The sequence below is a fragment of the Barbus barbus genome (assembly GCF_936440315.1).
Source record: "Barbus barbus genome assembly, chromosome: 14".
Taxonomy (NCBI): domain Eukaryota; kingdom Metazoa; phylum Chordata; class Actinopteri; order Cypriniformes; family Cyprinidae; genus Barbus; species Barbus barbus.
The window spans coordinates 8,587,007-8,601,464 of NC_136742.1; the positions used below are offsets into that span (position 1 = coordinate 8,587,007).

Consider the following 14,458-nt stretch of genomic DNA (forward strand, 5'->3'; position numbering starts at 1 on the left):
GACTTTGCTATCCTAGGTACTACCAAAAGTCCAGAGATTTGCGACCTTAGGGAGCGGGTTGGGTTGTAGCGTGGTAGAAGACTAGTTAGGTACGCAGGAGCTAAACCATTTAGGGCCTTATAGGCAAGTAATAATATTTTGTAAATGATACGGAACTTAGGTAGCCAGTGCAGAGACTGTAAAATTGGGGTAATATGATCATATTTTATTGACCTGGTAAGAACTCTAGCCGCTGCATTTTGGACTATCTGTAGCTTGTTTATTGAAGATGCAGGACAACCACCTAGCAGTGCATTACAATAGTCCAGTCTAGAGGTCATGAATGCATGAACTAGCTTTTCTGCATCAGAAACAGGTAGCATGTTTCGAAGCTTGGCAATGTTTCTAAGACGGAAGAATGCTGTTTTTGTAACATGGGAAATATGATATTCAAAGGACAAGTTGCTGTCTAATATAACACCCAGATTTTTGACTTTTTGAGGATGTAACAGTACATCCATCTAGTTGCAAATTGTAATCCAAGAGATTTTGTGTGCTGTTTTTTGGTTCAATAAGTAATATCTCTGTCTTATCTGAATTTAATAGGAGGAAATTATTGCTTATCTTAGATAGTTTAGAAGTTTCATCTGGTCTTGTTGAGATATATATTTGAGTATCATCAGCATAACAATGAAAACTAATCCCGTATTTTCTAATAATACTACCAAGGGGCAACATGTATATTGAAAATAGCAGAGGACCTAGGACAGATCCTTGTGGAACTCCATACTTTACTGGTGATAATTGAGATGACTCCCCATTTAAATGAACAAAGTGGTAGCTTCGGACAGGTAGGATCTAAACCATCTTAAAGCATGCCCTTGAATACCAGTATAGTTTTGTAATCGATCTATGAGTGTGTCATGGTCTATAGTGTCGAACGCAGCAGTAAGATCAAGTAATACTAGCAATGAGACGCAGCCTTGGTCTCAAGCAAGAAACAAGTCATTTCTAATTTTAACAAGTGCAGTTTCTGTACTATGGTGAGGCCTGAAACCTGACTGAAATTCTTCATAGAGATCATTTTTTGCAAGTAGGAACACAATTGAGCAGACACAACTTTTTCTAAAATTTTAGACGTAAACGGAAGATTTGAAATGGGTCTGTAATTTGCCAGTTCATTAGAATCTAGTTGTGGTTTCTTAATAAGAGGCTTAATAACCGCCAGCTTGAATGGTTTTGGGACGTGACCTAAAGATAACGATGAGTTAATAATATTGAGAAGCGGTTCTTCTGCTACAGGTAACAACTCTTTCAGTAGTTTAGTGGGTACAGGATCTAATAAACATGTTGTTGGTTTAGATGCATTGATAAGTTTATTTAGCTCTTCCTGTCCTATAGTTGTAAAGCACTGCTGTTTTTCTTTGGGTGCGATGAATGAAGCTGAAATACTAGACGCAGTAGAATCTACATTTGATATTGTATTTCTGATGTTATCTATTTTATCAGTAAAGAAATTCATAAAGACATTACTCACATTAAACTGTGAGGGAATATTTAGATCGGGTGGTGTCTGTTTATTTGTTAATCTAGCCACTGTGCTAAATAAGAACCTTGGATTGTTTTGGTTATTATCTATGAGTTTGTGGATATGCTCTGCCCTGGCAGCTTTTAGAGCCTGTCTATAACTGGACATACTGTTTTTCCACGCAATTCTAAAAACTTCTAATTTAGTTTTTCTCCATTTGCGCTCAAGATTACGAGTTTCTTTCTTGAGAGAATGGGTATAACTGTTGTATCATGGCGCAGTACGTTTTTCTCTAACCTTTTTCAATTTGAGGGGGGCAACAGCTTCTAATGTATTAGAGAAGATAGTGCCCATGTTGCTAGTCATTTCTTCTAGTTCATGTGTATTTATGGGTACACAGAGAAGTTGAGATTAATCAGGCAGGTTATTTGTGAATCTGTCTTTGGTGGCTGGAACAATAGTTCTGCCCGGACGATAACGTGGAGCCATATAACTAATATCAGTAATACGCAGCATGCACGATACAAGGAAACGATCAGTAACATCATCACTTTGAGGTACGATATCTATATCGGTAAGATCAATTCCATGCGATATAATTAAATCTAGCATATGATTAAAAGTTTATTAGGTCAGTAAACGCAAGTCCTAACGCATCATTTGTATTATCAATGTGAATGTTAAAATCTCCGACAATTAGCACTTTATCAACATTGACCAATAGATCTGAGAGGAAATCTGCAAATTCTTTTAGGAAATCTGTATATGGCCCTGGCGGTCTATACACAGTAGCCAGAGCAAGAGACAGGAGAGATTTCTTTTGCATATCTAACAGTGTAACATTAAGCAGAAGTATTTCGAATGAGTTAAACCTCCTGTATCCTGTTTTCTGAGTAACATTGAGAATATCATTATTAGCTATTAAACTTTGACCTTATATTCATATATATTCATGAAGTGACGCTGAGCCCTTCCCTTACTCATTCTGAATCTCTTCTTGTTTCTTGTTTTAGATTGTCATAGCCAAATCACCTGTGGCCCCTTTTGCCGTGCTGAGCTACACCATTCAGAAGGAGGGCATCCGTCTTGAGGGTGAGTGTCCTAGATAGACAGCATACTGACAAAACTGAACTTCACGAACTCATGCCCATGTAATCTCCTGAAATAATCGCAGTATGTCATGCTAAAACATGACACCAATGTAAGGCAGGTAAGTACAGGTCTAAGTACCAGTGTAAATGAAAATAATTATTAAGAAGTAATCATCACACAGAAACTGTATAGGCGACATTAATTCGGTATATTGAAATGTTTAAGGAATTTTTTGTAGATATAGGTCATTCTAGGCCATAAAGTTTATGTATAATATCTTTTAAGGTTAAGTTTTGTTGTAGTCATGCAAGATTTCAGTTGTTGGAGGCTAATCTAGATTTTAGTAACAGAAAGTGACTCAATTATTTTTTACTGAGTGTCAGTAATATGAATCATAAAAAAATACCACGGTTGGTTTGAAAAACGCTAATAAGACAAATACACTCATTTGTGTGTGTGGTTTGTGTTGTTAAACCTTCTGAGTCAGAACTTCTGCCCACTGCATTTTAACATCCAGGACCTCTGGCTGTCCTGTCAGGACCATTTGTTTTCATCCGTGGGCTTCACAGCTTACCTCGCGGCGGTTTGTGTGGATTCCAAACACCACAGAACTTGAATGGGAAACAGGATATCAGAGGGAAAACATAGTGGGAATGTTTTGGCTCTTCGGCAGAGGTTTATGGTGGTGTATGTGTGGTGGATTTTTAACAGCACTTGGAAGAGAATTCAAAAGTAATTCGCCTTGATGTACCCGACTTCATTTTGGGGTTTGGAATTGAAGTCGTTTGCTTATGCATTTTTACAGAAAGCTATGATTGATATCAGTGGTATCAGTTCAGCATAATTTAATAACAAAGAATAGTCAAACAGCTCACACTTCCTTTTAATGTCTGTGCCACAGTTGATACGAGCTCACATTCAGGAGCTTGTTCTTGTTTTTGTTGGGTTTTATTAGAGGAAGCAAGTACTAAATTAGCACATTCGGTGCTTTTGTTTAGAGAGATGTTGTAGATAAAAAAGAAAAAAGTTGGCACAAAGTTTAATAAAAAGTTTTGAGCTGCAACTAACAATTATTCTGATAATCTGTTAATTTTTTAATCATTTTGTTGATTAATTGGATATTCAACATGAAATCGGCTGGCATTTTAAAAGTCAGAGAAAAAAATATATCTCACCTCAGCGACAGGCGCTAGTCAAACAAGCATGGAATTGTCAATTAAGTCATTAAGTTACCAAAAAGACGATAAGTGTTTAAAGTTGATTCTGCTGGTATAAGGCAACAGTTGAAGTGATTGCGTCGCACACACACACACACACACACACACACCAGTTCCAGCATTGCTAAAGTCGGTACTTTATCAAAATAAATTCCAACATCAGCGCACCCGCCTCTGTGTCACCGTTGCAACGCGACTGAAATACAAAGCCTAGTTTAGCATTCAGATACGTTACATCGCAACTATGAAAATATTATGGAATATTTGGATTTGTGCCGAATGAGAGGGGCAGGATACACGAGCACAAAGCTCCATTTCGCAAACGGTTGAGTGCACAAGCCTTCTTTGTCAGTATAAGTGAGAGACGCGTTCAGAATCAGCACATGGTCACTGTCTAGGGGGCTTTGTTTTCAAGTGCGCATTTGCTGTTCTTCTGCTGGCGGTTATCAAACAGCGTTGCATCGCTGCGGGCGTCCCCTTCTGGATTGAGGGTGAATTGCCTGTATTCGCTGTAAGGCCTCATGCACCAAACCGAGATGCCCTTACCGTGACGGTTCGGTACGAATACGTGTATCGTGCCACCCCTAGTATGCAGGTAAGTATATGTTATATATGGGTCACTTTTAAGAATGTGTGTCAGATCCGCGTCTCGTTCAGCAGCGTCAGCTCTTAAAGTAATAGCAGCCTAATAACCCAGCTGCTTAGAAGTCTGTTCATCAAAGAACAAAAGAAAAAAGAGGAAATCAATAACTTTTGTAGCTTTAAAGACTCATCCATATTTAATTTAGAATTTAGTGTTTGATAACTTTATTCCATTTCTGTGTATTTCCTACTTGCTGAAGGGCACGGGTAGCTAAATATGATATTTATTATAATTATTGTAATAATGTGATTTATTTATTTATTTTAAGTTCACTTAAACTAGATGCTATTTTTTAAGTCTAATAAATGTTCAAATTGAAAGCTCTCAATTATTATGCAATGTTGAATGGCTAAAGGCAATGGTTAAATATTAGATAAAGGTTTCCAAAGAAGTATTTTATGCTCACCAAGGCTGCATTTACTTGATCAAAAATACAGTAAAAACAACAATACTGTCAAATATGAATACAATTAATAATATTTAATATCTTTTATTTTGATATATTTCAAGTGTCACATAATCCTTCATAATACATTTGTTTAACAGCGGTGCTGCATAATTTTGCAGAAACTTTGATACAGTATTTTTTTCAGGATTCTGTAAAAATATATATAAAATAAAAACAATCAATCAATCGGCATGTACCCAAGACATTTGGGGCATTATTTTAAATAAGTAAATTAAAAATCCTTTGTTATGTCATTTATAGGGTACAAATGTGCTTATATTAGCCAAACATCAATAATTACATATAGTACATATAACATATAGTTATGCAATATTTAACAAATATTATCCAATATTTCAAATGCTGAACCTTGATATTATGGTAGTACATTCACCTAAAGGACGAATAAGTGAAAGTGTAATTACTATATATATATTATTATTTAGAAATTGCTTACTACACCTAACTTAATTATTTTTCCTTCATTTTTCGGCCCAGTGTGTCCTGAATTTTCAGTTTCGGCCAATAATTGTGACTTTGATGCATCACATCTACATCTAAACAATTCTCTATTTCTATATTTTGCTGACAGAGCTTGAAGTGTTTGTGTGTCAGAGGGTGAGAGAGTCTCGTGTGTGTCCAGTTCAATCCAGCTATTGAATAGTTTTGCTGTGGTCTGGCTCTCTGCATCAGTTGTGTTAATCAGTCTCTCTCTCTCAACAAGTGCATCTTTGATGTGTGGTGCGCAAGGCCTGCCAGCTTCAAATAAAGCCCCTGTATGAGAAAGGCCTTTGAAACACTATTCACACACTTCTCTCTGAGCTCTTTACACAATGTCCTCAAGTCAATCGCACACGCATACACTAATAATGCTTCCTGCCAATATTTGACTCCAACACATCTCTGTACTTCACTATAATCAAGTAATAATTATGGTTGGTTACTGATGTATGGGTGATGCCAAAAATGCAAATAACCAAAATAATAGAAACCTCAACTTCCTCCGATATATCTGAAAAAAACACCTCTTCCTCCAGCTGTGATGTATATGTGTATACATTACTCTCTAATGCTCACCAAAGATGCATTTATTTTATCAAAAAATACAGTAAAGATTCTTGCATTCTTGTATTCAAAACAGCTGGATGGAGTGGAACAGATTTTGAAGTTATTTTTACTATTTTCAACATGACACAAGATGTCTCTCATTTAGCACGATGGGAAAGCATGCACTTGGAATAAATATTTGAGCTCTTAACTTTTGAATGTTTACCATGATATACTGTACCGTACCCGTCAATGCTGCCTCATCGCGATAAATGATCTAATTATTTTTAACTCATTCTGTATTGCTGTCATCCCTCCATGTTGCATAACTTCCTGTTCCATAAGTGTCATGAGACATTTTTATGTGATTTTGCAGGAAGTTGTGAGATGGTTAGTTAATCTCAGCGTTGAAACTTTCCAAGAAAGCCTAAAGAAACAAAACCACAGGCCTTCTTGCATCAGACTTTGTCAAAAAATGTGAAGACAAACAATTTTCACCATCTGTCACATTTCCCATAGTGTTGAAATATTTGCAGTCAGTAAGTTTCATTTTTTATTTTTCTTCAGAAATAATTCTGATATGTGTTTCAGCATTTATTCCTGCATATCAAAATGATTTCTAAAGGACACTGAAGACTGGAGTAATGGTGCTAAAAATTCAGCTTTAGGATAAATTACATTTTAAAATATATAAAGAAAACGGTTATTTTGAATTGGAATAATATAATTACTGTAGTAATTATTGTGCTGTAGTTATTATTATTCAAATAAATGCAGTCTTGGTGAGCATTTTATTTTTTTTGCATTTAAAGTATTAAAAATATTTCTGACCCCAAACCTTTGAACGGTAGTGTAATTTTTTTCCTTTATTGTTTCATGTTTTACTTTGTTTGGGTTCAGTGCAAGGTGTAGACTGTGTAAATAAGCGATTTATAAGTCATAAGATGTTTTTGCAGTGTAGTTGTTAATGAAAGCATTTGTACAAGTTAATAACTGAAATATAATTAAATTGAGGAATACTTCTCAGCCTCTTTTTGATTTGTTAATTAAGGAAAAAATATGATATGCTGTTGATCCATACAAATGATTCCACAATTATGTAAATTCTATTAATGAAAGCAAATTGATTGTAATATTAGGATAAATAATTGATATTGTTGCCATAATCATGCAGTCATAATACAAGGCAGAATCGAGAGGAGGGAAAGGAACAAAAGAGATATTACCCAAGATCTCAAATGTCTGGGATTTGACTTATGGATACAGGATTGTTTAACAGCCTGCTGGGACTCACCATGGAGCACATATGGAACATGCTGTCACTGCAGAATAGAAGAGCTGGACAGCACTGTGTGTGTTTGTGTCTGCCTGTCTATCTGTCTGTCTGTCTCCATATGGTCGCCCTTTTCATCTCACCATGAGCGAGAAGTGACTCAAACCTGCTTTCATACGTTACAGTAAATGCTGTAGCACCAGATGATAGGAGCATGCTAACATTAATCATAAATATGTCTCTCAGTCTTATTCAGCACACTGATTCATTTAACTGAGCATAGAGCTTCGTGCCTAAATAAATATCAGGAGCATTCGTTTAATAACTAAGCATATAATGAGCTCTAACGACTCTCAAAACACCTTTATCAATGTGTTACTAAAGGTGTGTGCAAATGTATCACCATGAATAATGTTGGTCATAATGCTGATTGTAATACAGTGTTTAGTACTGTACACATCATATTCTTAAAAGAACAAAAGGTGAGAACAAACTTATGCCTCATATGTCTTATCAACTAATCACAAACAAGCCTTTTCATAATGGTAACAGATTTGCCAGTTGGAGAACAAAACTCTTTATCTAACAAAACTTAAGCAGTCCAGGGTCTACCATTAAGTCTAAAGTATATAGAAATCTTTGTTTGTATGAGGTCAGTGGGAAATTGGCTGAGAAAGATACATGTGTGAAATAGTGCTAAAGATTTTTGCTTTAAAGCTAATTTATTTTTATTAGGAAAATACCTTTTTTTGCAGTGTTGGATCAGTTACTACAGACTCGAGTCAGATTCTTATGATCTATGAGTTATTACTCAAACAAAATGAGGTGAGGTATTTTATTACCATTTCCACTGTATGAATTTCTGAATTGTCATCCAGTCTGAGGGATTTTAAAACATATTATTCAATATGGGACTTATTGATTTTAATGCCTTTCACTTCCTCCTTTGTTACTTGCGGTTTATCATCGTTTGCTTTTTATTAATGTTTTCAAAGCAAGAACTAAGCATGTGCATGAGAAGAATTCTACAAAGGAATCCAGTATATTTCAATTGAATGTTGTGCTTCCAGCCAAGGCCAAGTCATTAGAGAATGACTTGTGTATTGGTTTAGTCCTGTAATAGTTCTCTGGTAGAACTGCCATTTGGCAAAGAGGACATATTGTGGTGTACCACTCATGTCTTGCTGGGAAACTAGAAAAAAACGTATTTATTTTCTAGTTATTTGAATATATGAGTACAACATGATGATGAATGTTGTGCAACTTCATTATTATCAAATTGAAATGATTGAACTTGTCACACCTGAATTCTTGGCAAAGGTAAATTCGCTTCAACTAAAGACGGAATGTCTAAAACAGATGGTAAAGGCTACAGTTTTATACTTTCTGTAGCCAATAAGGAAGAAACGTGTGTGCAAATCTTATTGAGGCATGTTAGGTTTCCTGTATGTTCATAGCCAGTGGCATAACCCGGTCAATCCACGAGATGGATATGAATGTAGCTTTTCATTGTGGCAGCACTACTGGGTATCATGTGGCAATCCACCACCACAGAGATTGACACTGGCACCCCTTCTAAATCCATGTGGATTGTCTTTAAATGGCTTATTATTATTGGGCAGCACCACCAGCACATTTAGAAATGGTTTCCATGGACTGTGTTGAAGGCAATCATTTTCCTGTTCATTTGTAAATGAACAGCCAAGAAACATCTACTGAAATGGACTGCTATATCAGCTTTCTCAACGAGGGGCAGGTTTCCTTAACATTAGCTTTCATCCACTACAATTTTAAAATCGACTAGCCCCTTTGCTGACCATGCAATTAAATCTGTTGCAAGGGTGCCCAGTATTGTTCTTGGCAAGGCACTGTCCTGCAGAGTTCTACTCCAATGCTAATTAAATTCTGAATTAGATCATCAAGGTCTTCCATATTACTTGAAAATTTCAAGCTGGTGTGTTGGGGCAGGTTAGAGCTGAAATCTGCAGCTAAACTCTCCGGGAGCAGGATTGGCAACCCTTAGTCTACAGGAACTGCATGTCTGCTCACGTGCATACAAAATGGGTGAAGTGCCAAAGGTGGAGAAGAATTAAGTGTTACCCAAGAGCTCCTTAAACTGAACCAATCACTGAAAATTACTGCAAAATGTTCTAACTATGGTGTATGTATAGTATACCTTGATGTTATCCTGGTCGGACAAGAGTAAGGACATCAAACACACTGATTCCTGCCAATGAGGCACCTGTTGTGACGATTGTTGCTTCGCTTTAGCTGCTGAGAACTCTACTAGCTGATGAATCGCCTACTCCATATCGCCCCAGTACCAAGGACCAAAAAACTTCATTCAGAATCCTCACATTTTCCACTATTGTATTCGACAAAGCATTGAAGTACCCTGCTGTCCAGGGTACTTCAATGCTTAGCTTGTGGAAATGGTCATGGTGACGTAAAGCATAGGAAGCAGTGAAGTGCACTGTGATAGGTAGTTCAAGTGTTTTTTGGTTTGTAGTGTAGCTTAGGAATCTGAATCGAGATTCCCCAAATCTACAGCCCTGTTGCCTCATTGTTTTGCTACTCTGCTCAGCTTTGTTGCATCGGCAATGGTCTCTGTTGCTTGGGTCACCAAAAATGGGCAACTATCATTGAAAATGAATGATGTCTGGTAATGTTGTTACCAAGACCGGCTCATTTGAGTTTAATTCAAGAATGAGACCAGAAGAAGGTTCGGTTTGAGTTAAAACCAAGACAAGAAGAGAGTTGAGTATAAGTCAAGACTTTGTCCATGACAAGACAAGACCTTTCAAAGTATACTCCATTTGATAGCATGCGCGAACGCAGGTGGTCGACATATGAGCTCTAGAAAGTTTCAACTTTGTCCAGTGTCTGCGCTATTGTCTCCAGAGGTTGTGTCCAATAAAATGTCTTGCACTCTTTAAACTAAAGTTGTGGCTATCTCATAACCCCCTCACACAAGCGCTTGTCAATACAGGCATCTGTTCTTGTTGCAGTCTCCATTACTATGTTGCTGTTGTTGTTGTTCTGTCTCTTTAATTCCGTTTTCTACTCTAAAGCAAGTCTTTGTGGAACAACTGATTACTGCAAGACAAATTCAATGAGCACATGTGACCTCCACATACAAAGTACGCGTTGTTAAAATTGAGTGGTGTGCATACAGTACACAGTTAAAAATCAGGTGGTGCGCGTACAGAACAAGCGTACTATTCTGGTGACGAAATTTGCGCCACGCACACTGTATGCCGCGGACCCTCGTGTATACTTTGGGCTTAACCCAAGTGGGGCATCAGAGGCTGGAAGTCCTCACCTAAAGCTTCAGCAATACTTTCACAGGTTTTAATGAAATGTGAAGCCTTCTTCTAAACTACCCTGATTAAAAATAAATAAGTAAATATCTTGAGGATCATGTCCTTGAGGTTTAGTATTTGAAGTAGTACCTGAATTCTATGCTGAAAATAAAGCTCCTTATGCTCAAAGCGTGATTCAGGGTGGGTTGTCATGGGGTTAGTCATACACCTCTCTGTACCTAAGAGATGAGTGTTGGTGTATATGCACTTTAATGATTAACCTTTACACCAGTGTTAGTGAGGTCACAGACGGCAGCTTCTGGTGTCGGTCAGAACACAACAGCAGCTTGTAGGGATTAGCTGTCTATTTCTCCCTTTTAGATATCTCTCTCTCATTCTGTTTCGACACATGTCCTCATAATTTTGCCCAAAGTTTAGTTTTGGATTGCCTTCTAATATACAGCATTGCTCAGTTAAAATTTGATGTGCACCTCTCAGCCCTCATTGTAAACATGAATTGTACCCTCTCTGTACCAGATTCACAGCACCTTTGCTCTTGGTATGATGTTGCATTTGAATATTTCACTCTAGCTGAACTCTTAGAAAATAGCTGATTCGAAACATCTAAACAGTGCTATTCATTGCATAATTGTTTCTCTTGACCTATTGCTTAGAGCAAAGATTGTGTTTTTTAAGCTTTGTTTAGCAGGAACTGGTTTCGTTGATGTGATGTAGCTCACTTATTGTGTGTTCACACCAAACGCGAAGCATATATGTGCATCGCATCACTCGCTCTAGATTACTCGCAGGATGTTTTTCGCAATCAGCAATGGTGGAGATAGCCACGATCAATGCTTTGTGCCTGTTGTGAAAGTCCCAAATATACCGGAAAGCCAAACGCTGACGTGTCTTGAGTTCACAGCACCATCCAGAGGCGAATGAGTTTTAATCTTGCGTTAATGTGTGTGTTACATTTTACTACTGTGTATATACTGTGGCAGGGTGAAAGGAACACACGACAAGCAAAGCTTAGGTGAAGGTCCCGGAGGGTGGATTTTATTAACAACAGTGCAAATACGTGGGCGGTGATGGCGGTCTTCCTTGTGGCGGTGCTCTCAAAAGTGTCCAGGTGTGGGTGAGTCCGTGCGGTGCTCGTGGCGGTGCAGATCGGTCACACACTGCTGTCTGGAGGGAGAACGAGAACAGAGGATTAGGTCGCTGTCTCATGGAGAGGCTTCTCAACCTTCCTCTGTGGGCACGCTGTTTATATCCAGCCCGGCTGACGAGGCGCAGGTGTGGCCGATCAGCCCGTGATGAGCTGTGAACAGGTGCTCCACGTGTGTTTCCAGGGCAACGCTGATGTGGACTCGGGTCGCTCGTCACAATACATTGACATTATTTTTTTTAATTGATAGCAGCATCTCTGTAGCCATGATAATAAAACAAAACTACCGCTACAACTGATTTTAATTGTTTTCTATGCTCCAGATACCTATATCATATATTTCAGGGTGCCTACACTGCGACAATAATGTTCTCTTCCATTTTCTGATACAACCAGGACGTGTCAATAAGCTCTTCGCTGATTGGCTTGCACAAGAACGCGTCATGCAAATTTTCTGCTCATTGAAATTTTTCAACTTGCTCGAAAGACACAACTGAAGTGAATATCGTGCGTTTGAGTCAAACGCTATTCGAGCAAATAATTAAATTTGCATTTAATTATTTTAGTGTGAACACATCATTACAGCTCTGAATTTAATTATTTAAAATTGTAATAAAGTTTATTATTATTATTACTAATTAATTCTGTTGAGTCTAAATAAAAAAAAAACACACAAATGCTTTGTTTAGGCATCATAAAATTGTGTAGTGTAGTTTATTTTTGTGATGGCAAAGCTGAATTTTCTGCATCCATCTCTCCAGCAGACTTGGCCTTGCTGAAAAAAGTTGTGTTTCCTAAGAAGTTGAACTTAGCTGTGCAGGCACAGCTAAAAGAGTGGGACTTTATAATTGTCCTTAGCCCCGCCTATGCAGTATTAGGTTCTGTTGGAAAACTGTTATGTAATACATCTAAATGACAGTAATGTTGTTCCAACCTCATTGGATTGTGGTTAGACTGATAGAACTTTCTTTCCGTAATGGGCAGGGAAAGGCCGATCTGGGATAATGCTGCTCCAGTTGCTACACTACAGCTTAAGACTGTGCCTTTAATGAGAAGGGTAACAGGCCTAGATGGCTGGAGGCAAAAGGAAGCCTTTGGGAACAGCAGTATCCTCTTGGAATTAAATTGCCAAATTCAGCTTTGATCCTTTGGAGATTTTATTTAATCCAGCATTGTTTTTGCCCCCACCCACCCTCTCTCTCTCAACTGCTCCCGTTTTTTATTCCCAGCAACTGGGTAGAGAGCGGTGCAGTTGTTGAAGAGGGGAGTGTATAAGAATATATGAATAGGTGGCTCGAGAATGAGTAGGCTACTATATTTGTGGCCTCAGGGAGTGGTCAACACCAATGATGTGCTGCTCTCTCTTCATTATCTAATTTTCTCTCTCTCTGTGTTATGTGTAAACACACAGAATCATAGAGGGAGCTAGGGTGGGCCCGTCAAAATAGGGGTTGTCTTCTCTAGCTGACAGATCTGTGTGTGGTCTTCCAGGACTTGGGAAACAGACCTAACCAAAGAGGTCAGCAGCCATGACCATCAAGCTTGGCTCAACGAATCAAGCTTTGCCCAAGACACTCTGCAAGACTGTCTGCAGAAATTACTTATGCTTTCTATGCAGATCGGATGTTGTTGCCTAAAATTAGATCATTCAGAACAATTTCCATTATCAGGCCAAACGGGTGCTGTTTTTGAAATAAAACCTTCTTAATCCCAACTCGCATGGTCAGGACCCCTTGGAGTCACTTTTTAATGCAGGGTACTCTGTTGGCTTTCATTTGTTTGCCTTATGTGTCAGATCAGGACTCATTTATTCTTTGTATGCATTTGTAAAAATAGAAAAGTTTTGCAGTATATGCATTTATACTTTATAAATTATAGAACTTTGCCTAACCCCACCCCCACACTAAACCTACCCACTTCTCAACAACGTCTGCATATTGACGCCAAAGGTTTCTTATTTAAGCAATGGAGTAATTCAGCACTTGGATAATGCTAAAGGGGTTCTGTTCATTAAAAAGTGACACCAAAATGACCTGCCAAGCATCAAAATGTGACAAGTTGTCGGTGCCGATACCCTTTTGGGCAGTGCACCGACATACAGCACCGTTGCGCTTCGGTTGTCCCAAGTTTGAGCCCTGGCTTTCATGATCCCGTCCCATTCTTTCTCTCCCACTTTGCTTCCTGTCTACTCACTATCCTATCGTAATAAAGGCAAAAATGCCAATCTTTAAAAACTAAATTACAAAAATGTGACTAGTTGGGAGTGAAAATGTGTTGTTTCTGAATGTTGTCGTTCTGTACTGTTCCAGGATATTTGTTATGGCTGTATTTATTAATTTTTTTTTATTATAGAGCTTTAAAGTCAGGATTAAAATTATTGGTCGACCGATATATTGCCAAGGCCGATATATCGGCTGATAATTTTTTCTGTTTGGCCAATGTGTTCGAGGTCTGACTTTTATTTTGACGGCGCTGAGAGCGGCAGCGCTTGAGCACACAGTGCTCACATTCTAACCTCTTGTTCGCTGTTGTCATTCTGTCTAATATGGATAGAAGTCTGTCAAATAATCAGATAGAACTGTTAAACAAAGGAATTAATGTATACAAAAAGTATTATAACGATTGCTTTTATATTATTGGTAATAGGAAGGCAAACATTATAATACTTTCTCGTTTGCTGTCAGCATTAAGCAAATACGCATTTATATCATTTAAACAAATCTTTGAATGACTAATGAACATTTAATTTCACAAACCTTGCAAA

At 37.9% G+C, this 14,458-nt stretch overlaps 1 protein-coding gene across 1 annotated transcript in view; it reads left to right on the forward strand.

Annotated features, from left to right (window-relative positions):
• rad51b (RAD51 paralog B) overlaps positions 1-14,458 on the forward strand; it is a 55,941-nt gene that overhangs the window by 27,554 nt on the left and 13,929 nt on the right. Inside the window, exon 9 of the mRNA XM_079433402.1 lies at positions 2,521-2,599. Coding sequence (XP_079289528.1) covers positions 2,521-2,599 — 79 coding nt within the window. The remainder of the gene's footprint in view (positions 1-2,520; positions 2,600-14,458) is intronic.